Genomic DNA, 25670 nt, shown 5'->3' on the forward strand with positions numbered 1-25670 from the left:
ATTCACTGAAAGCAGACACTCTACTCATCCACAGAGGAACAGTCCAATGATAAAATCTCCACAGCAGATAAACAAAAAACAAGAAGAAACCAAGGAGTATCTCTACAAATGCAGAATAACAAATGCACCAATTCAAGAAACAATAAGGAAGACAACATGATGCCCCCAAAAGAACACAACACTTTAATACTAGATTGTGAAGAAAAGACTGAAGAAATGCCAGAAACAGAATTAAAAAATTGATCATAAGATTACTTAGAAGTAACCAGAAGCAAATGCATGAACTAATGAAATCCGTACCTGACACAAAAGAAAATTTTTCCTGTGAAATTGAGATTTTAAAGAGAAATCAAAATGAAATATTGGAAATCAAGAATTCAATAGAAAAAAATATGCAGTGGAAAGCCTTAGGAACAGAATCGGTGAAGCAGAAGAAAGAAAATCTGATTTAGAAGACAAAGCACAGGAAATCATATAGTCACACCAAAAGCAAGAAGAAATTAGAAAACTAAAAAACACTGTTGGAAATCTACAGGATACTATCAAATGATCCAACATATGGGTTTTAGAAGTTCCTGAAGACATGGAAAGAAAGAATGGATTAGAAGGCCTTTTTAGTGAAATAATTTCAGAAAACTTCCCAAATATGGAGAAAGAAAGGGACATCCAAGTACAGGAAGCACATGGAACTCTTGATAGCGATGACCAGAAAAGCTCTTTACCATGAGACATTGCAGTCAACTCTCCACAGAAAACAAAGAAAATGTTCCAAAATAGGCATGCAAGAAACACCAGATTACTTTCAGAGGATCTCCAATTAGACTCACAGCTGACTGCTTATCAGAAATCTTACAGGATAAGAGAGAATGCTGAGATAAATTTAAAGTCTTAAGAGAAAAACACTGTTAACCCAGAATACTGTACCATGCAAAGCTCTCATTTATGAATGAAAGTGAAATAAAGACTTCCATAGCAAACAGAAATTGAAAGAATTTGTCACCACCCATCCAGCCCTGCAGAAGATGCTTTAGGATGTGCTGCACACAGAAAACAGAAGCATGGTCATCAGTATGAAAGACAGTAAAGGGAGAAAATCTCCCAGTAAAAGTAAAAAGGAAATCCATAGTAAATAATAGGAGATTTGTTCTTCTCGTGGTTCCAGTGGGGCGAGAAGGAGAAAGCAGGGAGTGGGGCGGCTGGGCGGTGTGTGTGTGTGTGTGTGTGTGTGTGTGTCCCGCCACGGCTGCTGCCACCGCCGCCTCTGTGCTCGTGGTGTGGAAAGGAGGTGTGAGTCCCAGGGACGAGCTGGCGGCTGCGCCGCTGCAGGAGGGTCGGCGGTGGGAAGGCGATGGCGGATATAGACAAACTCAGATCGACAGCATCATCCAATGGCTGCTGGAAGTGAGAGGGTCCAAGCCTGGTAAGAATGTTCAGCTACAGGAGAATGAAATCAGAGGACTGTGCTTAAAGTCTCGAGAATCTTTCTCAGTCAGCCTATACTACTAAAACTTGAAGCACCACTCAAAATATGTGGTGACATCCATGGACAATACTATGATTTGCTGCGACTTTTTGAGTACGGTGGTTTCCCGCCAGAAAGCAACTACCTGTTTCTTGGGGACTATGTGGACAGGGGAAAACAGTCGCTGGAGACGATCTGCCTCTTACTGGCCTACAAAATCAAATATCCCGAGAATTTTTTTCTTCTCAGAGGGAACCATGAATGTGCCAGCATCAATAGGACTTACGGATTTTATGATGAATGTAAAAGAAGATACAACATTAAACTATGGAAAACTTTCACAAACTGTTTTAACTGTTTACCGATAGCAGCCATCATGGATGAGAAAATCTTCTGCTGTCACGGAGGTTTATCACCAGATCTTCAATCTATGGAGCAGATTCGGTGAATTATGTGACCAACTGATGTGCCAGATCAAGGTCTTTGTGATCTTTAGTGGTCTGACCCCGATAAAGATGTCTTAGGCTGGGGTGAAAATGACAGAGGCGTGTCCTTCACATTCAGTGCAGAAGTGGTTGCAAAATTTCTCCATAAGCATGATTTGGATCTTATATGTAGAGCCCACCAGGTGGTTGAAGATGGATATGAGTTTTTTGCAAAGAGACAGTTGGTCACTCTTTCTCTGCACCCAACTATTGTGGAGAGTTTGACAATGCAGGTGCCATGATGAGTGTGGATGAAACACTAATGTGTTCCTTTCAGATTTTAAAGCCTGCAGAGAAAAAGAAGCCGAATGCCACGAGACCTGTAACACCTCCACGGGGTATGATCACAAAGCAAGCAAAGAAATAGGTGTCGTTTTGGCACCGCTTAGTCGGGACTTGTAACATAGAGTGTGCAGCCTTTGTTTTGACACTGTAATGTGTACGGTCAGCTTGCCCAGCTAGATCTGTCTGTGGGGGCTCCTCCTTCTGTTTTGGATTTCATGAATGGCGTTTGCTGATTATAACAGCAAATGAAAGACTCCATTCCCCAGAAAAAGTGTTTGTTTAGTTTAGTTTTTTAATTCTCTATTCCTTTTGCAAACAGCTTGAATGACGGTGTTAAAGCTGCACTCCCCGGACAGTTGGTTCTGTCTGAGGGTGAGTGTACAGTTGATCTTGTTTTTTTAACTCAATCCATCCCATGAATAATGTAAATGCTCATTTTCCTTAGGATATAAAGAGCTCCAGGATGCTCTGGATCTGTGCATGTTATTGTCATAAAATGCATTCTGTTGATACAAAAACAATAATCGGAGATTTATGTAAAATGGCAGGGCAAAGTCATTACTTATAAATAGTCACCTTGAATGCAAAAAAGTCTCAATTCTCTAGTTAAAAGACACAAACTGACTGAATGGATTAAAAACCAAAACTCATCTATTTGCTGCCTACAAGAAACACATCTCACAAAGACAGATACACAAAGATTGAAAGTGAAATGATGGAAAAAGATATTCCATGCTAACAGAAACCAAAATAGAATGGTGTAGCCATCCTAATATCAGACAAAATAGACTGTCTATTTGGGAAGGAGGAAGTACAAAAACTGTTAAAAGAGACAAATAAGGGTTCTATGTAATGATTAAGGGATCAATTCAACAGGAAGATATATTATAAATATACATGCACCTAATTACAGGGCACCTGGTTATTCAAAAGAAATGTTAATGGATCCAAAGGGAGACATATACTCTAATACAATTTATAATGGGAGACTTTTACCCCACTTTCAGCAATAGACAGATCAATCAGACAGACAATCAGCAAGGAAACAATAGTTAATTGACACTATAGACTAAAGGGACCTAATGAATATCTATAGAACTTTTCATCCTACAGTTGCAGACCACACATTCTTCTTACCAGTGCATGGAACTTTCTCTAGGAAAGACCTCATGCTAGGCCATAAAGCAAGTTTCAGCAAATTCAAAACAATCGCAACCATACAATGCATCTTCTCTGACCTCAATGGGATAAGGCTGGAAATCAACAACTCCAGAATCTCTAGAACATATTTGAACACATAGAGACTGAACAACATATCAAAACTTATGGGATACAGCAAAAGCAGTATTAAGGGTAAAGTTTATAGAAATTTGTGCCTACATCAAGAAATTAGAAAGGCATCAAATAAATAAGCTATCAGTACATCTCAAGGACCCAGAAAAACAACAGTAAACCAAATCAAAATTAGTAGGAGAAAAGAAATAATTAACGTTAGAGAAGAAACAGACAAAATTAAATAAAAAAACCAACAAAGTTCAGAGAAATGGAGAACTGATTTTTTGAAAAAAATAAAAAAATAAACAATACTGACACAACATAGGCACAACTAACCAAAAAAAATAGGGGGGGGGGGACCCAAATCAATAGAATTACAGATTAAATGGAAATATAGCAACACATACCACAGAAATAAATAGCATCATCAGAAATTATTACAAAGAACTGTATGCCAACACACTTGGAAACTTAGAAGAAATGGATAGGTTCCTGGACACATAAAACCTACCAAAATTGAGCCATGAAGACATAGAAACTAAACAAGATGGAACTTCAATCAGTAATAAAGAACCTCTCAACAAAGAAAAGCCCAGGACCAGATGGCTTCATTGCTGAATTCTACCAGACATTTAAAGAACAAACTCCAATTCTTCACAAGCTATTCAAAACAATTTAAAGAGGTGAAATCTTCCAAAACTCCTTCTATGAAGCCATCATCACCTTAATTCCTAAATTTGAAAAAGATACAGAAAAGGAGGCTGGCGCCATGGCTCACTAGGCTAATCCTCCACCTAGCGGCGCCGGCACACTGGGTTCTAGTCCCGGTCGGGGCGCCCGATTCTGTCCCAGTTGCCCCTCTTCCAGGCCAGCTCTCTGCTGTGGCCAGAGAGTGCAGTGGAGGATGGCCCAAGTGCTTGGGCCCTGACCCCATGGGAGACCAGGAAAAGCACCTGGCTCCTGGCTCCTGCCATCGGATCAGCGTGGTGCGCCGGCCGCAGCGCGCGGGCCGTGGCGGCCATTGGAGGGTGAACCAATGGCAAAGGAAGACCTTTCTCTCTGTCTCTCTCTCTCACTGTCCACTCTGCCTGTAAAAAAAAAAAAAAAAAAAAAAAAAAAAAAAAAAAAAAAACAGAAAAGGAGAACAGACCAATTTACCTGATGAACTTAGACACAAAAATCCTCAACAAATTACTAGCCAATCTAATACAACAACACATCAGAAAGATTATTCACCAGACCAAACAAGATTTGTCCCTGGTATGCAGGGATAGTTCAATAATCGCAAATCAATAAATGTGATACATCACATTACCAAACTGAAGACCAAAAACCATATGATTATCTCAATTGATGGAGAGAAAGCATTTGATAAAATGCAATGTCTTTTCATGATGAAAACTTTAAGGAAGTTGGATATAGTAGGAACATTCTTCAACGCAATCAAGGCAATTTATGAAAAACACATGGCCAGTGTCCTATTGAATGGGGAAAAGTTGAAAGCTTTCCCGCTAAGTTCTGGGAAGAGACAAGAATGCCCACTCTCACCACTGCTACACAATATAGTCCTGGATGTTTTAGCAGGGTCATTAGGCAAGAAAACGAAGTCAAAGGGATACAAATTGGGAGGGAGGAAGTCAAACTATCCCTATTTTCAGATGACATGATTCTATATATAGAAGATCTAAAAGACTCCACTAAGAGACTATTGGAATTCATAGAAGAGTTTGGTAAAGTAGCAAGATATATAATCAAAACAAAAATGAGCAGCCTTTGCATACACAGACAATGCCATGGCTGAGAACTCACAGAAGATTCTGGTAAAGTGACAATATAAGATCAGCACATGAAAATCAAGAACTTCCAAGATCATTCCCATTCACAATAGCTGCAAAAATATTAAATACTTTGGAATAAATTTAAGCAAGCCCAAAAAATATCTACTATGAGAATTATAAAACATTAAAAAATGAAAAAGACACAGAAAAATGAAAAAATCTTCCATGTTCATGGATGGAAGAATCAATACCATCAAAATGTCCATACTAATGAAAGCAATTTACAGATTCAATGTGATACAAATCAAAATACCAAGCACATTCTTTTCATATATAGAAAAAATGATGCTAAAATTCATATCGAAGCATAAAAGACCCTGAAGAGCTAAATCAATCTTAAAGAACAAAAAAAAAATATGGAGGCATCACAAAACCAGATTTCAAGACCTAGTATAGGGCTGTTATAATCAAAACAGCCTAGTACTGGCACAGAAACAGACTTGCAGACCAATGGAACAGAATAGAAACTCCAGAAATCAACCATATATCTACAATCAATTTCTCTTTGACAAAGGTGCCAAAATCAATCCCTGGAGCAAGGACAGAGTTTTCAACAAATGGTGCTGGGAATACTGGATCTCCACATGCAGAAGTATGAAGCAAAACCCCTACATTACACCTGACATAAAAATCCATTCAAGTGGATCAAAGACTTAAATATATGACCCGATATCATCAAATTATTAGAGATCATTGGGGAAACTCTACATGACATTGGCAGAGCCAAAGACTTCTTGGAAAAGACCCCAGAAGCACAGGCAATCAAAGCCAAAATTAACAGTTGGGATTACATCAAGCTGAGAAGCTTCTGCACTTTAACAGAATACTCTGCAAAGTGAAGAGGCAACTGACGTAACGGGAGAAAATATTTGCAAACTACTCAACAGGTTAACATTCAGAACCTATAAAGAGCTCAAGAAATTCAACAACAACAAAACAAATAACACAGTTAAGAAATGGGAAAAGGACTTGAACAGATATGTTTCAAGAAAAGAAATTAAAATGGTCAATAGACATATAAGAAAGTGCTCAGAGTCACAAGCCATCAGGGAAATGCAAATCAAACCACAGTGAGGTTTCTGTTCACTCCAGTTAGAATGGCTCAGATACAGAAATCAACAAACAACATATGCTGGTGAGGATGTGGGCAAAAAGGTACTCTGGTCCACTTTTGGTGGGAATGAAAACTGATGCAGCCACTGTGGAAGACAATATGCAGATATCTCAGAAATCTGAATATACATTTACTTTATGATCCAGCCATTCCACTTCTGGGAGCTTACCCAAACCAAACCAAATCAGTATATGAAAAAGTTATCTATATCCCCATATTCATTGCAACACAATTCACAATAACTAAGATATGAAATCAACCCAGATGTCCATCAACTGTTGACTGGGTAAAGAAATCATGATATATACACATTATGGAGCATTACTCAACTGTAAAATAAATGAAATCCTCTCTTTTGCAAAAAGATGGTTGCAACTGGAAACCATTATACTTAGTGAAATAAGCCAGTCCCAGAAAGATATCATATGTTATCCCTGATCCAAGGTAACTAATAGAATACTTGAAATGTAATGTGTTGGAGTAAAACAGTCTTCAAATCGATGACTGCTTACAGCCTTTGTCTCTTCTATTGAGGAACAGTGTTTTGTTTTGTATTATTTCTTTTTCATATTATTTGTTGAACTCTTTCACTTAGAATAGGGTTAACTATATGATCATAAGTATACTGAAAATAGATCACTGTAAAAATTAAGAGTGGGAATCTGAGAAGGAGCGGGGGAGGGGTTGGAGTGTGGATAGGAGGGCATATGGGGGAAGTGCCGTTATGCTACTAAATCTGTATATATGAAATATATGAAACTTGTATAACTTAAATAAAATTTTTAAAAGGGTATACAATTTTAACTTGCAGAAAATATTATGCATTTAAAAAGGTGCATAAAAATGTAAGAAATCTTAATTCCGATAAACAGCTCTTTTTAAAAGACCATGACCATTATATTTTGTCTTTACAGATAAAGTTTGAGATACTTTCTAGCTAAACTTCCTAAATCATAAGTCTCCAGAAAAATGTAAATAATAAAAGCATTTGGAAAATAATTGCAAGGTTGAGAGGTACATGCTATATACACAGTACCGTTCCTGTCTAAAGAGCTCAATAAATGTGAGGTTCTGTGATGACTAGCAGTAATAATATTCTCTGACTAGCACTAAAATTAACATGGATGCTGAACACCTAGCTGGACTAGGGAATGAGAATGTCTTCCAAGATCATCCCAAGTGACAATAAAATCATCATTTCTTTCGATCTTGTACCTAAGAAAAACTCTTCAGTAGTTCATCAACAAAGACATATAATGGTTGCTCAGTCTGTTGGCCATGCCAAGATTTGTTTTTAATTCTGTGAGGGAAAACTGGGATATGTAAAACACCTTGCTCTACCTTCTCTGTAAGACACATCTCTTAAGTTTCCTGATATTCTGTATCTATACCATTTTCTCATCCTCCTCCCCTCCCCTATTTTTAAAAAACATGGTTTGGATAGCTTTTGTTGTATCTTTGTAACCACACACAGTCAAATGACTTAAAACCAGATATGACTGCAGTCAAATCACTTTTTCAATACCAAGACTTCTGCTATATCTTTGGTTACACCCCAGCCTCCCATTCCATGCCTGAAAATGAGTCTTCTCTATAAGAACCAGGTCAAGGGGTAGTTGACAGTCTGTATGGGAATGGGGGCTGCAGATTATGGTTTCAGGAGCTAGGTCATGATTTTGCAAACATTTATTCTCATAGCCCTAAGATAGTAGATAAACAAGACATGGTTTATGATACTATTTGTTTTCAAGAAAAGGAAAACAGTAACAAACAGTCACCCATTTCATCTCACTCGCAAAATGATGATTGGCAGTACAGACTGGGCTATTTTTATTTTGTGCATCACCTCACTAGAACATTATTTCCTGTAGATTCTCCACAGGTCACAAACAGGAAGGAAGCATTATTTGATCGGCACAGGTGATCAAATATCTTGCCTCTTATTGTGAGATATTAACATTTAAAAGTTTGAAATAAGGAGGCAATATTGAGAAAATGAGAATATCTTATGGATTTTGATTTCCCCTTAAAACAATCAAAATATGGAGGCCATACTGGGTCCATATTCTGCCTACATCTTGGGTCAGGTCGCATTCCACACAGCTCCATTATCCCAGCCTTCTCTGCTGGAATGGACACACATAGGATGTAGAGACTCTTGAGTGTTGAGGCTGACAGTGATCAAAGCAGAAGATCAAAGAATCTTATCATGGTTTTGAAAAACGTGATACCAAAAACATCAAGTAGATTATAGACCCCTTGAAGGAAGATGTCTTATCTCTTCATTATCTTTCTCTCCCACATCCCCAGGTGATGGCGACTGGTTGTATACTTGTATATTGACAGTGTAAACATTCATATTCCACTAAATAAGGGCACAGCAAAGTATTTGTAAATCTTGATCAAAATTCTATTCTCTAGCTGTTTTAATGAAAATATGGAACCCTTAGCATCACATATTCTAACATCTAGTACTAAGACTTAGGATGAACCCCTGCTCCAAACAGACAGACCCTGACTTCATGAGGTCATTCCTTATGTCCATGTTCTAGACACCAAGGTCAAAACTCTAAGTGGGGCAAACACTTGCTGTAGTTTCTCTACAGCTCTGCTGGTCTGTGCTGAAAGTACAGCCTTGACAAAAGAGGAGCAAATATAGATGCTTATGGACATACAAAAGAACAATAGGCACTCATAACAGCTACACACAGGGCTGTGCTCTTGGGCTTAGATCAATTAGGAATACCAAGCAAGAAGAGCTTTGATAGAAAAATAGGTACCTTCAGTTTCCAAAAGAAAGCTCCCTTGGGGGTGGAAATTCATTTGGATTTAGAAATGGTGGTAATCTGCTGCCAGTCCCACCTTTAAAGGGTGAGAAGAATGGAAAAAAAAATTTACTTCGAATATAATTCCTAGAATTCTTAGTATTTCTCCTTTCAGTTAATTTTCACCATACTCTATAGCAACTGGGTTCCAAAGCTGTTATTTTCTGTGTTTATGAGGGTGTAGTCAATGAGTAGGTGGGATAAATTCTAGAGATTTAAAGTACCTAGTAGGGGTGGGTTTTGTGGTACTGTGGATTAAGCAGCTTTGAGTGCTGATTTGAGTCTAGGCACTTCCACTCTTAATCCAATTTCCCACCAATGAGCCTGCAAACATAGTAGATGATGACCAAACACTTGAGTTCCTGCCACCCATGTGGGAGACCCACATGGAGTTTCAGGCACCTGGTCCAGCTCTCCGTTTCCTCCACCTTCCTCTGTCTCTCCCTGTCACTCTGCATTTTAAATAAATAAAAAAAATCTATCTTAAAAAAAGTACTTCACATTTTCTCCCAGCATTTATTTTTCATATCGTTACACTTATCAGCTGGCTCATCTGCTAGTTCCGACCCTTGGCTTTACTGCAGTTTTTATGAATTCATCAATATTTCTCACCCTGTGTTTCCTCTGTCTTTGAAGTAGGCAGATCTTAGTATGTCTGAAGCACTGATTCATACCTCACTCAGTAGTATCCCTCAGACTCTACACTCTGAAGACCCTTATATAAACATCTTTACTGGTTTTATTTAAAAAGCTGATCTATTTTGAAATAATTTCGTTTATAGGTAAAGTATAAGAATTGTACTGTTTCCACGTATACTTATTCAAACCCACTCTTTCTTTCTCCATACATATTTTTACTTGACCCATTTCAAAATAGCTTTTATTGTATCCTGAAGTAAGTGTGAAATCTCTGTAAGGTTACCAAATTCAGGAAATTCAAACTTGATACAATACATAAACCCACAGTCCACATTTCAGTTTAATCAATGATCTTAATAATAACCTTTTTTAGTATTTTTTTTGTTTTCTCTATAATATAGGATCCAGTCCAGGGTCTCCTGTCACTCTTAGTTGCCAAATATCATAGTCTGCTTTAATCTGCAGCAATTTTCAGTCTTTTAAAATGACCTTTATGACTTTGACATTTTCCTTAAACGAATGAATTAATTTTAGAGGTGGAATGAGAGACAGACACATCTCCCATTTGCTGGCTCACTCCCTAAATTCCTGCAAATGTCCAGGGTTGGGCCAACCTGAAACAGGAACCAGGAACTCAACCCAAATCTTCCCCATGGGTATCAGGGACCTAACTCTTGACATCACTTGCTGTCTCCTAGCATCTTTATTGTTGGGAAAGTGTAGTCAGGAGCCAGAGCTGCAAATCTAACCCAGACACTCTGGGTTAGAGTCTTAACCAACGTCTTGACCAGTAGGACAGATGCCCACACCAACATTCAACTTTTTGAATGACACAGCTTGGTTATTCGTATAGCATCTTCCTCCATATTGATTTGTTTGCTGTCTCCTTGTAATTAGACCCAGGTTATACCTCCCCAGCAATATTTCCTCTTTCTTGCTTTTCATTTAAAAAACAGTTTATTATTCTCCAATGAACTGCAAACCAAATTGCTTATGAAAATCATTCTGGGAGATTTTCACACTGCAGGTGATGAGGTCCTACCTCAGTAGATTCTGATTCCACAGGTCTGAGGTGGAGTCTTCGAATCTGTGTCTTTACCAACCCTACCAGGTGATCCTGACATATGTGTGGCAAGGGGTGGGAATCATGAACTATCTTGCTCAGTCATTACATACTGGTTTCTCCTTTGATCTCCTTTTCCTTTGCCATGCACTCTCCCCTGTGCATCAACACTGCCTGGAGGTGTACCTCATCGGTCCAGGAAGACCAAAGTGCCAGAGAAATACTGGCATATTGAAGAGCCCATTTCAATGCACGTGGTCTGTTTTGTGGTTGTGCTTTATGTGCATGGGACTTATATTGTGATAAAATATCAACACACCCTTTTTGTGCAAAAAAATAGAAAGCAATGGAAATTACTCATTACTTAAAGAAAATGAAAGAAAAGAATAATCATTGAGATTTTAAAGATGGAGTAGCTAAGTGAATTGTAAAACATATTTGTGCTTTAGGCTCAAGGTAATCCACTTTAGCTTGCACACCTAGAAAATTGTAGCCCATGTCAGAATTAGGCTTGAATAATCCTAATCATAAATTAGGATTTTAGAAACACAGGTCCTCCCTGTTCCCAACATGTTACTCTGCATGGCCTTTTCAAAATTTAAGTATTAGCATCCTCTAAATCTCTTTATCTTTCATCCCATGCACACCAGACAATCTAAGAGTTATGAGGTGTGACTAGGGATTTTTTTCTGCATCTTTGCACTTCTCCCTCTAGGCATTTGCTCAGTAAAAGGGAATGTTATTCCATTTTTATTTCTGTCCACAGAATAGTGGTGACAGTAGACTGTTTCCCCTGCATACTTTAACCGGCTACCCTTGACTCTGGAGATGTTAAGGAGATGGGTGTTTTCTGCATTTGCCTCCTCACTTATTTGGAGACTCAAATGGGCTGTGATCTCTTTGAAGGCAAGTGGAAGGAAACAGAGAACTGTGAAAGCCCAGACCAGTTCCACAATGGCTATTCATGAACTAAGGAAATGCAATTCCTCTCCCAGGCCAGGGCAAGGGCAGGGTGTGGAGGGGAAGAAGGAGGTGTACCTCCAAACAAGATTTACAGAGATTTAGGACTACTAGAACAAGCCATAACATTTCACATGCATGTTCAGCATCTTATCCCTTTCAAAGCATTTTCATATAATATGTTAACACATCTGATTTTTACAATAGTAAATTAGGCAGTGTTGGAAGGATGAAGCAAGGCTACATAAAAGCTAGTGTCATTTGCTAACACTATTGAATACTTATTAAGCATAGCAATGTACTAAGCATTTTGTTTAACTAGATTTTAATCCTCATAACTGTTTTATAAGGCAGATACAGCACCCATAATCATCCTTATTTCAAACAAGCAGTAAGTCTGACTTAAGTTGAATATCTAGTGGATGATACATTGGGATTTAAAACAGTTTAATTGGCCCTAGAGCCTTAACTTTTTATCTCTGTATCAATCCACCTGCTCTAAAATCATGTTGCCAAGAGTGGCTCTAAACGAGACCTCTCCTGAGAGTGTACTGCTCAGACAATAGATGGAGGCTGGCCAAGTTTTGATGTCACAGTGGAGTTCAAGGCCCACCTCTCTCCCTTTGGAGGCTACTTTTAACATTCAACTCCTCCTCCTGTAATCCACTGCTCAGCTCTCCTAACAGATTGACTTCCTGAAGCTTTCAGCCATATCCATGTTAGTTCAAACACAGGGAATGGCTGGATCATGCCGGACACATTCTGACAGCTCCATCTGGCTTGATCTACAACTGGGACTGTGCAGAGGGACACTGTGTATCTCTGTAGGTCACATAGACAGAAGCCCTGCAGAAGGAATGCAAGGGGGCTAAAATCCAGCTCTTGTTCCACTACCAAGTTTTGTGCACATGAAGACACGAAGTCTTTTGTGCCTGGAAGCATCTTTGCTTAATTAACACAAAACACCTAGAGGCTACCAGTAGTACCTTATCTCCCCAAACTCCACTTACCTACCGCTAATCTCAGTCCTCAAAGAATGTATTCTCTTCAAAGTAACAGTAGGAGGCTGTAATTAATTAATTCCCTCTATGTGATTATTTAGTTTTTAATAATACCTTCCCCTCTCCCATATCTCCTTAACACAGTGAATGAATGTGCCATCAATGGTGAAAAGGTAGGCATTTGCAAGTCCATAGGGGAGATATTATGGATCAGGGACACTAGATTTATCTAGGTCAGTGATTTTCAAACTGAAAATTACATGCCAGTGAGTTGGACAGCTTGTTAAAACAAAGATGCTTTCTGCTCAAGGTATGTGATGTGTATTAATTTATTTAATGTCCAAGGTTGGGGAATATGGAGTGGAAGGCAGAGAGAGAAAAAGAAGAGATAAAGAGATGAGAGATGAGAGATAAAGGGGAGAGGGGAAGAGAGGGAGAGAGAGAATTACAGAATTTTGAGGCTAAATACTGACCCTTTCAAAGTTATACCCCCACTCTACCAGGTACACATGTGAGAAAAAAAGAGGAAAAGGGAGGAAGGCTGGGTATGTTCTGATCCCAAGAGAGTCAACTTAGGACAACTTTTGCAGCAGCATCAATGACTAGTTCCTAGATTTTAAATCACATATTCCTTGGCATTCACCTTCACTAACTGGCACTCTATATAAGTGAGTAAGGAGACTAGGTGTCCAGAGATATGTGTGTGTGTGTGTGTGTGTGTGTGTGTACATGCATACACATGTATTTGTGTATGTGTGTACTCTTCTTGCTTTGTTACTCCCTATTCATTTGACCTTCAGCAAGTAGTTAACCATTTTCTATTTCTGCTAGGCACCTGCCAAGTAGAGAGAAGGATGATGAAGACAAAAAAAGAGTAATAATCCAATGGTAGTCTGTTTAATGGTGTAGATTCTTCCCACTCAGCATTTACATCCCTTTGCAATTTCACTTTGCAGCTCAGGAAGTAAATTCTATTTTCTACCATGAACCACATATAATTGGCATGGACCAATACAGCATTAGAAGTGATGTTGTGTGGGCCGGCACCGCGGCTCAATAGGCTAATCCTCTGCCTAGCGGCACTGGCATACCAGGTTCTAGTCCTGGTCAGGGTGCCGGATTCTGTCCCGGTTGCCCCTCTTCCAGGCCAGCTCTCTGCTATGGCCCAGGAAGGCAGTGGAGGATGGCCCAAGTACTTGGGCCCTGCACCCCATGGGAGACCAGGAGAAGTACCTGGCTCCTGCCTTCGGATCAGCACGGTGCGCCGGCCGCAGTGCGCCGCTCGCGGCAGCCATTGGAGGGTGAACCAACAGCAAAGGAAGACCTTTCTCTCTGTCTCTCTCTTACTGTCCACTCTGCCTGTAAAAACAAACAAACAAAAACAAACAAACAAAAAGAAGTGATGTTGTGTGATTCCAGAGTCTAGGCCTCAAGAGACTTGGAGCTCCCACTTTTGCCTTGTTGTGAGGCTGCCCTAAACCATCCTGAACAGGAAGCTGAGAAAACTTACTGAAGCACGACAGACCATGAAGACGAGAATCTGGATGCCTAGCCTGCAGTCAGCAGTGAGTGCTATTCATGTAACTGGGGCTAATGTCGATCTTTCAATCAGTTGACCCTTGGAGTTGACAGCAGCTGCAAGAGTGAGCCCAGGAGAAAGCAGCAGAGGAACCACCATGCAACCAACAAAATAATGAGGAATTGGAAACCACTATTATTTTAAGCCACTAAGTGTGGGGGGAAGTTTGTTACCCATTGGTGGAAAATGTACGAAAGTACCACCACCCAGGTATATGGACATGCTTAGCACTCACTGTTCTAGCCATTAACCACTGTTTTCTTGTCCTAGATTCCTCTTGGCAGGTACTTTGTAACATTTCTTTATATTTTCTTCATTATCACTAAAAGGAATTCTGATGGAAGGAAAGACACAAGAATGTGCCACTAGCTTTTTGAAAGTGTTTTGTAACAGCTCCAACCCCATTCCCAGTCCCACGCTCCAACCTCAAATCATCATTTGATTGTGGGTCTAGAATACTGTGATTTCTTTATAACTTTCAGTTAGTCATAATGCAGTATCATTTCTAAGCATAAAATCTTATTATTTCAGCTGTTATTCATTCTTATTTAAATTTCTATCTCAAAGGTTGTGATTCTATTATGGATTATATGTGTTTGGGAATAAGAAGAATGGCAGATAATAGTGTCATTAATTAAAAGAGTGAGTAGGAACTAATTATTTGTGGATGAAGAATGCATTCAAAAGCTCATATTTGAGAACTTCGTCAATATACTTTCAGTTCCTGTACAAGAGGGAATTATTACAGGTTCTTATATTTTCTGAAATTTTCTATATTCTTAGCAGGGTGCTAATCTTACATTCAATGATTTTGACTTCCATAGCAGTCAGAACCCTCTATTTTGTTTTCTGTAAAAGCCTATGTATCTTTCTGTTTCCCTCAACACCTTGGCAGATGGTGAATACCTTCAGGACAAACAATTTGGTCATTCATCTCTGCTTTCTAGATAAGAATAGCAATAACAGGTATAATTTCCTAATGCTTTCTAAGTAGCAGGTATGTAATAAGCCCTTTACATGCATTTTCTCTCTCAATTCTTGCAACAGCACTGAGAGGCAAAGGTTCCATTTTATAGAGGAAGAAATCAAGGCTGAGAGAATTTAAGCAACTTTCTCAGGTCATCTAGTTAGTAAGAGGAAGTCAGGGCTTTGACCTTGAAGCCCAGCGTTGTCTATCATTGCATTCTGATCCCTGTTCAGTTCTCCAGAAATTTTTATTGAGTGAGAGAACATTTTACTAAGTCACAAAACTTGGGAAAGCCATCCCTGCCTCCTCTCATTTTATTCTCTTGCATTTTTAAGTGCATGTATGTGGGGATTCAAAGGGAATACAAAGATGAAATGGATAAAAAAGAATGAAATCCTGTTGTTTGTGGCAATATGGATGGAACTGGAGGCCATTATGTTACATGAAACAGTTTAGGCACAGAAAGATAAATACCGCATACTCTCCTTTACATGTGGAAGCTTAAAGAGTTGATCCCATAGAGTCAAAGAGTAGAATATTGCTACCAGAGGCTGGGAAGGGTTGAGAAAAGGAGTGAGAATGGGGAGTGAGAAAAGATTGTATGAGTACAGGGATGCAGTTGGATAGCAGGAACAACTTCTAATGTTTTGTAGCATTTTAAGGTAATTATGGTTGGTAACATTTGATTGTACATTTCAAAATGACTAATAGGATTTTGAATGTTGCCAATATGTAGAAATGATGGATGTACCAAGTACCCCGATCTGATCATTACATGTTGCATACATGTATTCTAACATCTGATTATAACCCAGAAGTGTGTGCAATCATGTCAAATAAAAGTTTTAAAAATTAAAAATATAAATAATATAAATAAAATATATGAAATGGGAAAAATAGAAGAGAAAAAACAGTGTAGTTAGCTCATGAATGGTAGACATACTAGATAATATAAACACATTAAACATTAGATACACATACATCTCAAAACATTTAGGCAATAAAAATCACGGCCACTGAATAAGACCATCACACTTGGACATGTGCAGAAAATGAATTGTTTGCTAACCAAGTAATCAACAATTCCATACCAATTCAGTCTCTACTAATTCAGTCTACTCAAATTCCAGCATTTCTTTCCATTCTCCTTACTCCATTTGACTTCACTCTGCTCTGCCTCACTTTACTCAGCTTCCCTTCTATTCCATTCTCTTCTATTCCATTCTGCTCCACCCTACTTGACACCACTCTGCTCCACTCCATTCCATTATATTCCATTCCCCTTCCCCTCCACTCCATTTTGCTCAATTCCATGCCATATCTTTCCTCCCCACACCCCTTCTATCCCACAAACCTTTATTTAAGTGCTGGCGATACAAAACTGAATAAGTATAGTCCTTATCCTCCAAAAACTCATATTCAATTTGTCATCACTCAAAAACAGACCACCATAACTCACAGCTCAATTACTCTGTTAATCCCAAATTCTCACAAAGCAGGTGCTGTCTGATAAGGAAACATTTGACACAACGAGATTTTATTTCACACAACTCCAAGCAACTAAGTGGATTGATTCTATTCTCCTCTACACTTTTCTAGATGTCCTCTACTAACGTAGGGTACTTTTCAAAACTCTTTTCCAAGGACAGGCATTTTATTTCTAAATAACTCATTTTTATTCTTCAGTGTCTACTACAGTCATTTATAGCGTACTATTGTAAAGTAAGTGCTCCGGCTAATCAAATAATGATCTAGCAGGGATACCTCCATTGAGGTGTTGGTCATGGAAAGCTGCCATTGTAGAAACTGTCTTTGGAAATACCACAGTTTTTACACATGAGCTTCCAAGGACATAGTCAAGATTTTGCCTAAGCATCAAGAACAATCTGGAACTTTTATAGTTGGCCATATAGTCATTCTGGTGCACAATCTGGGAGCTCATATAAAACATGCAGTAGATTTCACTCCAGGAAAAAGGCTTAAAAAATCTTCAGTACGTTTGCCATGATCCAAGCTCTGGCCCTGGATCACGTGAGCTCTGTAACACACTGCAGGGTTGGCCCAGTGGATGGTGCACCTGCAACAGAGCTCTGCAGCTGGTCAGTCCTGGCTCATTCCAACAAAGCCCAACCACCTCTTGAGTATCTCTGTATTTACAGTGGTCAAACTTGGAAAAAAAAGAGAATACTCTTTTTGCTAAAAGACAACCCTTTAGTCTTCAGGCAAATCTGTTTCCATGGTAGCTTTTGTTGAGTGTGTTTCTTATTTGATAGAGTTAATTTTTCCCAGGTACTGTTATATATAATTAAGCTCAGAGGTAAATGTGTACTTTTGTAAACTGATGTTCAAATGGAAGTTTTGACTGAGGCTCACTCAGCCAAAATGAGGAGGTGCTTCACCAAGAAGCATTCATTTTCAAGACTAAGTGGTGAATTCCTCACTCCCATCAGAGGTTGAAGCATTCTGGAGTTGTATATTTAGGAAGAGCACAGTGCCAGTTCATGATGGCATCCTTAAGTCATAGCTGGCTCCCACTTCCTGTCTTTGCTCCGCATTTCCCAAGCCCAGACAGATCTGAAACCATAATTATCAGGCTACGGGAGATGGATCAAAACCTAAGTGGGGAATAAGGGAATTTGGACATGCTCCTCTTTTCCTACTTGAAGTCCAAAGTGGGTGAAGTGATGGGAGAGGAGAAGTTTACATTTAAGTCAAATTTAGAGTTTGGGTTATTTCCTGGAGTGGATATTTTTGTTAATGAATTGAGAGTGAGTATTGAATTTTAAAGTGACATAAGCAGTGTCCAGAAAAGTAATTAGGGCCTTACTAACTTCTATTCAGAGGCAAGGGAAGAAGTAGGTCACAGGGAAGATTTATAGTAAAGGAAAAGTAGAGGTAAAAATAAAGTCCTGTGAGTTGTTCAATGTACTGGCTCTATTTGTTTTGTGATCAAAAATGAAGTATGTACTCACCAGCTGGGACACCATGTGCAATATTAAATTTTGCACAACACAAAAGGAACTAGAGCACTAAATGGATGTTAAGTCATGTGAAGAGTTTTGATCTTTGACTTCAAATTATTTGGGTTGTTTATTAAGAAAAAATTCTGACCACTGCCAAGTAAATCCTTAACTTTTTTGATTTGTTGTACACTATTATTGCCTAAATGGTGACCTAAAGCTCCAAAAGAAAAGCAAAACCAAAGGGATGAACAACTGAAACAGGAACACTGTTTGAACATGCTCCTGTGAGTGTGGCACCTCTGCTTCTCAGCCATTTGATTTATCTGTCATCTTCACGGGTGGGGAATATCTGGTCCACAGGCTGTACAAGGCCGGAGAAATCATTTGGTCTGATCCTGCCAAGGCAATTGCAGGTTGAACTGGAAAGTCAATAAATCTATAGCTGGATGGTTTTTAAGTTGATAATTTTGTATAGCCTGCAAGTGATGTTACAAATATTAAAATGGCCCTTGGCAGAAAAAAAAAAAAGGTTCCCCACTCCTGTTAGACCAATGAAGGTTACTTGCAGGCTTGAGGGGATATTGGTGTGGAAATGCTAAATATATATATATTCACCTGGAAAGTACAGTTCTCAATTTCTACTTCCTACTGTCGGACTGTGTGTTAAGATCATGAACCCTGACTATGAATCACAAAATGTGGTTAACCTGTAGGAGTGCAGTTATGCCACAGTGATCTCATCATCTTTGCCTGCAAAAATGCAGAAGTTTTCAATCCATTTGAAAAATTCTTCTCATTATGTAAAATGTTTTCTTATATAATTAGCAGGCAGGACACCAACCACCTAATTCCCTAGTATAGCAGTGGCATTTTTAGCAAAGCAAGTCTTTTCAAGCAATGGATTTTCTGAGACTGTTCTCTGATCACATTCCACACACCCCCTCTTTTTACCTCTTTTGTTGTGCTGGAGAATGGCCGAGTAGTTGACGGAACCCATGATGTGTCTGTAACTCCAGGCATGGGCAGGCTAGGATGATGCCTCAGGCTGCTGCTTTGGCTGTAGTTTTCTGTGGTGTTCCTGATGCGGTGTTCTGGGTGATATGGAACTGCTTTAAAAGTAGTAGGGATCTGAGGAGGAGCTGTGTTTCTAGGGCTCCTCACTGAAACTTCTGCTCCCAGGCCAGCTGAGGCAAAGAAAGGACAGTTGGGAAAATTACTCTCTTGTCTAATGAATTTTTCACATATAAGCAATTTTGCTTACAAAAAAAAAAAAAGACCTCTTCACTAATGGGCATTTAGATAAGTTTCAGATACAAGAAGAAAACAAAGATCCTTCATGTGTACGGCAATGTTCATTTGCCCTATCCAGTTGACCCATCCTTTATCCATCTATCAATTTTATGTGAGAAAGAGACTACTGTGGAAATTGTGCTATCAGGAAAAAGAAATCCAGCTCTGCACAGAAGATAGAATTAAAATTACTCTATATACATTTAGGGTCACTGAACTGGTTTCAGAAGGGTTCATGAATCTCCAAAAGCTTTATGCAAAATTCTGTGACTATGAGCATGTGCACTTCTCCTCTGTGGTATACTGGCATAGTTTTCACCAAATTTTCAAAGGGCATTCAACAAAATACCAGGTTGAAAATCACTGTTATGGACTCAACTTCATCATGAACATGAACAATTTCTTGGAAAGTAATAACATCTCTTTAACCACAGATCCACCTGTTTCTAATTATATGAGCCTGAAATCATTTTATAAGTGACTTGCAAGAGCAAATTGATTTAAAATTTGTGAGCTGATGGGGTTAATTTATAGCTTTGTTTTGCAAGGCTGAATTTCCCATATTTAAAAAATGGTTTATGAATTACATTCACCAAGCCAAAATTTTAAAATGTGCTCGCATTCACTTGAGGAGCTTGCTAACATGCAGATTCTGAGGCAGTAGACACCGTCAGATTCAGCATCTCTAACAAGCTCTCAGGGCATTCTGATGCTCCTGGTCTTTGGGTCCCCTTCTTCTTTGTGGAGCAAGACTCTAGAGCACAATTATATGCTATAACCCAACAAAGCTCTGCGAGTTATGGGACAAGGTGACAGATTTAGAGGTTTCTATCAACTCCATAGATTGTGAGTTTTCTACACCTTAAAAACTCATGACATCGTAATGAATTGGGTGACAATAATTTTGAATAGTTTCTGGCTTGAAGACCAGCAGAGCAGATTTTATATTTTCACCATTCCTTTATTTGTTCAATCATGCAAATAGCTATTTATTAAGCATTTAGTGTGTGCTAGGTGGGGATTCCTTAAAAAAGCAATTAATGATAACATTTTTCCCTGTTCTGATCTGCTTTGCTTTTGAGCCTTATTCCTTTTCATGTGGATTTCAACTGACTGATGTATTTTATATGATGTAAAACAGAAGGTTAAGGTACAGAATAAGGAACAAGACAGAAAGGTGCTTTTATAATTTATCAAAATATAAATATAGTAGTTCTCCTAAAAGTTAAGAAACTAGTCGCAAGGCTTAGTATCCTGGCACAGTGGATTAACCTGCTGCCTGAAATGCTGGCATTCTCTATGGCCACCAATTCAAGGGCTAGTTGCTCCTTTTCCAATCCAGCTCCCTGTAAATGTGCCCGGGAAATCAACAGAAGATGGTCCAATTCCTGGGGTCCCTGCAATTGAGTAAGATACCAAGATGGAGTTCCAGGCTCCTAGCTTTAGCCTGGTATCTTTAAAAGGTAATTAAAAAAATAGTCATGGCTATTAAAAATCTTTTGGGATGTAGAGGTCTGTACAAAATACCTTCTAGGTAAGATTGACAGATTAAGCAAGTAAGAATATGTGATGTGATAATTTCAGATAAACAATACATTCTAGTATAATTAAGTATATTATTATATCTCAAATATGCAAAGGTGTACATTATATTGTTTGTTAGGTCTGTAAATGTAAATGGGTTTGTATATATTTTCTGGAAATCCTACTTGTACATCTATCTATTAGGTATAAGCTTTGAGAAATTTCTGGGCATTCCCTTTAGTTTCTGCTTGCTTTTGTCCTTCCAGATCTTGTGCCATGGTCACTGCCTTTGTGCTTGGGTTAGCCCCACTGGACACACATCAGGAGATTGTCATGTAGAAAGTCTGCAAGGATAAACAAACTCAACCATACCATTAGTGTGATTCTTTACAACAGTCTTAGTTTTGTAGTCTTGACTGAGTTAGGAGCTTGAATGTGACATTTGTCCATTGTAGGTATATAAAAATGTCTGTATGTGGAAATCAGCACTTTGGTCATTTCGTGCTTTGGTCAATGCTGACCCTCTGTGTTGACTGTTGCCTGTGACAATTTTAGCTCTTAGACCCTCAAAAAATTTTAATGATGGGGTTAGAATAAAAACAAGCTTTCAGACACCTACCATGCAATTACATGTCTTAGTATGTCAGCCTTTTCCAATATGGAGCAGTTGGTGAGTTCTTATCCCAAGAACTTTTAAAAAATAATTTGATTTACAAAATTAATTTGGTAAATGAAACTAGGCCTTTCAAAATTAGATAAATGATGAAAACACTCTTGAAATTTCTTCTGCAAGTAACAGAGTTCATTACAACAGCATGTAACTTTAGACTATCTTATGGAAAAAATGTTGGTCTCCTTTGATTGTCTTTAATTAACCTTCTAAACATATTTTTAAAATACCTCAAACCAAACAAGTCCATTTTTCCTTTCTAGGCCACCAGCCTTTTTTTCCAAAGAAAGAAGTGATGGAATATCCAGGTCCAGCACCCCTTCATTTTGGGTCTATGTTTTTAACTTGTGCTATTTAAGAAGGGAGAAAGAAGTTTTAGCTTTAACAGTCAACTTCCAAGTTTACTGAATTTTTTAAAAAAGATTTATTTGAAGGGGACAGTGACCAAGCACACACATGTGTGACAGAGGGAGACAGAGAGAGGAGAGAGGGAGGGATGGAGGGAGGGAAGGATAGAGGGAGGAAGGGAGAGAAGGAGAGAGGGAGATCTTCCATCTACTGGTTTACTCTACAAATGACTGCAATGGCTGGGACGCTGGTCCAGGCAGAAGCTAGGAGCCTGGAGCTCCAACTAGGTCTCCCATGTGGGTGGCAGGGGCACAAGCACTTGATCCACCCTCTTTTGCATTCCCAGTCACATTAGCAGGGAGCTGGATTGGAAGTGGAGCAGCTGAGACTCCAACTGGAGCTCTGATATGGGAATGCCACACCAGCATTGCACACAGCAGCTTACCTCATTTTACTACAATGCCAGAACCATTGCTTGAATTTTAAAGCAGCAGGTGGCAAACAACCACTTTTGGGGTTTGTTAGAACACTGTATCCTTACCCCACACCTAGAAACTATTTTGGTAGATTTGGTGTGGGACCCAGAACCTGAATTTCTAACAAGTTTTTCTCAGGTCATTCTAATACATCTCAAAGTATATGATTTTACTCATATACATACTATGAGACAAAGGAATTCTAATAATTTCTTATGTGGATATTTTAAGATCATAAAAATGAGAGGCAAGAAAATCTATCATACAAATATATAAGGTGATCAAAATCACTTTTTATTTCCTGACCCGCTTTTGAAACTAGCACTATGAAATTAATTAAAAATAGTCGATCTTTGGATGTTTTGGTATCTATGAATTCTCCTGACATTCTTTCAAACTATATATACATTTCACAGTTCATGAAAGAGCTGTGTTTTTGACAAATACAAGGAAAAGTTCTTACACAATGGAACAATATGTTAAGGCTATTTTTAAAAGTTTTATTGTACCATTGCTACTACATTGTTTCTACATTATAACGTGATTCCTCTTGGAACACAGTTCAAGGTAAAGTGGACTATTTTGCATCCAGTGTACTGGATGCACAAAGTTTTAGCATATAAGTTGAAAACAGCTCTTTTCATGAGGCAATGTCACCTATAAAATGATTTGGAATGATTATATCATATCAAGACTAATATATTTTTAAAAGAGTGATGAATATTTTAAGTTTATTAATTAATCTACGGCTGACTTGGAAATAATCTATTCGTGAAAGTAGATTTTTTAAAAAGTAGAATTTTTGTATGACAGTAGACTACACAAATTTGTTATTTTTCTTTCTTTAAATGGCACAAATAACTTTTAAGCACATTGAAGACAGAATAACTTGAATAAAACTAATTTCGAATTAGAAAAATTTAACCGCATTGATATTTTCTGTTCTATAGGAAGATGCCACATGTAACGTGCATTTAAAAAAAATCACCAGGGCAAGCACTGTGGCACAGCGGGTTAACACCCTGGCCTGTAGTGCTGTCATCTCAAATAGGCGCGGGTTTGAGACCCAGCTGCTCCACTTTCGATCCAGCTCTCTGTTATGGCCTGGGAAAGCAGTAGAAGATGGCCCAAGCCCTTGGACTCCTGCACCCGCATGGGAGACCCAGAAGAAGCTCCTGACTCCTGGCTTTGGATCGGTGCAGCTCCGGCTGTTGCAGCAAATTGGGGAGTGAACCATCAGATGGAAGACCTCTACTCTCTCTCTCTCTCTCTCTCTCTCTCTCTGCCTCTCTGCCTCTCTGCCTCTCTTCTCTCTAACTCTGACTTTCAAATAAATAAATAAATATATCTTTTTTAAAAAAAGTCATCCGGAAAAGAAACAAAGCAAGATACTTTACAGAAAAAGATCACACACACACACACACACACACAAGATAAGGCTAGAATAAAAGTAAAGTAAGGGGTTGGAAGCCTTTGGGGTAATGATTAAAATGCTGCCTGGGACATCTGCATCCCATATCAGAATGCCTGGGTTCAAGTTCTGGCTTTGTTCCTGCTCCAGCTTTCTGTTAATGGATACCCAGGGCTCAATGAGTCAGGTCCCTGTCACCCATGTTTGAGACCTGGATTGATTTTCTGTCTCCCGACTTCAGCCATGGTGGAAAATTGGGGGCACGGACCAATAGATAGGATCTCTCTCTGTCTCAAATAACAATAATGACAAAAGATAAAGTGAAGGGTGGGAATTATAATTAAACAATTATTTGAAATGGTAGAAAGATGAACATTTTGGAAAATGTAGTAATACGGAGTAAATAAACAGTAAATTACTTTAAAAAGACAAGATTAGAAATAAAGTAATATGATTGAGTAGACATTGATATCAACACATAGCATAGCAAAACATCAAATCGTAGCATTGTAAAAATTTGGATTACAAAATGAAAGATTACATAAAAAACACTTTTAATAGCCAATTACTATTCATTTACTGTACTATGGGTTACATTATAAATATTATCAGGTTTTATACTAGTAGCCTATGTTTTCTTTTAGGCTGAGATGATGGAGTCAAAGGAAAACTAAGAATGACTTAGTTGCTCAGAGATGTCAGGCTCACCCAGGTGCACACTGAGCATGCTCAGCAGGAGGGAGTGGGGAGAGCAAGTGAATAACTCGGCACGCCAAGGACTGACCTGTCCATTAGAGACGGAGCCCACAGTGTTAAGGACCTGAGAAATTTTTAGAACTCACAAAATTTAATTTCTCTGAGAAGGGAAGAAATAAACCTTTGGGGTCGAGGAAAATTCATTGAATTTTTCACATATCAGGAAAATGAGAATTCTAGGATCCATGAAAAAATATATTAAATTATCTTAGTTCTTCTTTTTTTTTTTTTTTTAATGAAGGATGGTGCCCATAGAGACAAAACAACCTAGGGGCCATAGAATATGTAGCCCTCTGCCTGCCCTAGCAATTTCACTGATACATCACAGACTGGACATTGTTATGGGACTCTGGATGCTTTATCAGCCATTTTAAAAGATTATATAAACCATATATCAATAATAACTGCTCATATTACTTTCAGTGAGTATATGAAAAATGGTCCTGTAAAGGGTCTGTGTTGTTATAATGAATCAAGGAGAAAAAAATCCCTAAAGTGGCAGACAGTGTGGTCAAGGTAGGATCTGTAGATAAAAAAGCCATTTTCTGTTTTGTCCCTTCCTTTCCGCCAAACTCTCTTCACAAGCACTTCTGCCAGCCACTGAAACATCTAACTTCTAGAACTTCTTCTCCCCACAATGTATGTGATTGTGTATCTTTTATAATGTTTCTGCATTTTATTCCCTCACCCAAATGACTACAATTACGCAATTCCTTTAACCAGTATTTATATCTAAGCT

At 38.6% G+C, this 25670-nt stretch overlaps 1 protein-coding gene and 1 pseudogene across 1 annotated transcript in view; one reads left to right on the forward strand and one right to left on the reverse strand.

The window, feature by feature from the left end:
* PTPRB (protein tyrosine phosphatase receptor type B) overlaps positions 1-25670 on the reverse strand; it is a 142001-nt gene that overhangs the window by 107153 nt on the left and 9178 nt on the right. Inside the window, exon 3 of the mRNA XM_008256785.4 lies at positions 19408-19640. Coding sequence (XP_008255007.3) covers positions 19408-19640 — 233 coding nt within the window. The remainder of the gene's footprint in view (positions 1-19407; positions 19641-25670) is intronic.
* LOC100342877 (serine/threonine-protein phosphatase PP1-gamma catalytic subunit pseudogene) lies at positions 1252-2664 on the forward strand (annotated as a pseudogene).

This window comes from Oryctolagus cuniculus, chromosome 11 (assembly GCF_964237555.1).
Source record: "Oryctolagus cuniculus chromosome 11, mOryCun1.1, whole genome shotgun sequence".
NCBI classification, from domain to species: domain Eukaryota; kingdom Metazoa; phylum Chordata; class Mammalia; order Lagomorpha; family Leporidae; genus Oryctolagus; species Oryctolagus cuniculus.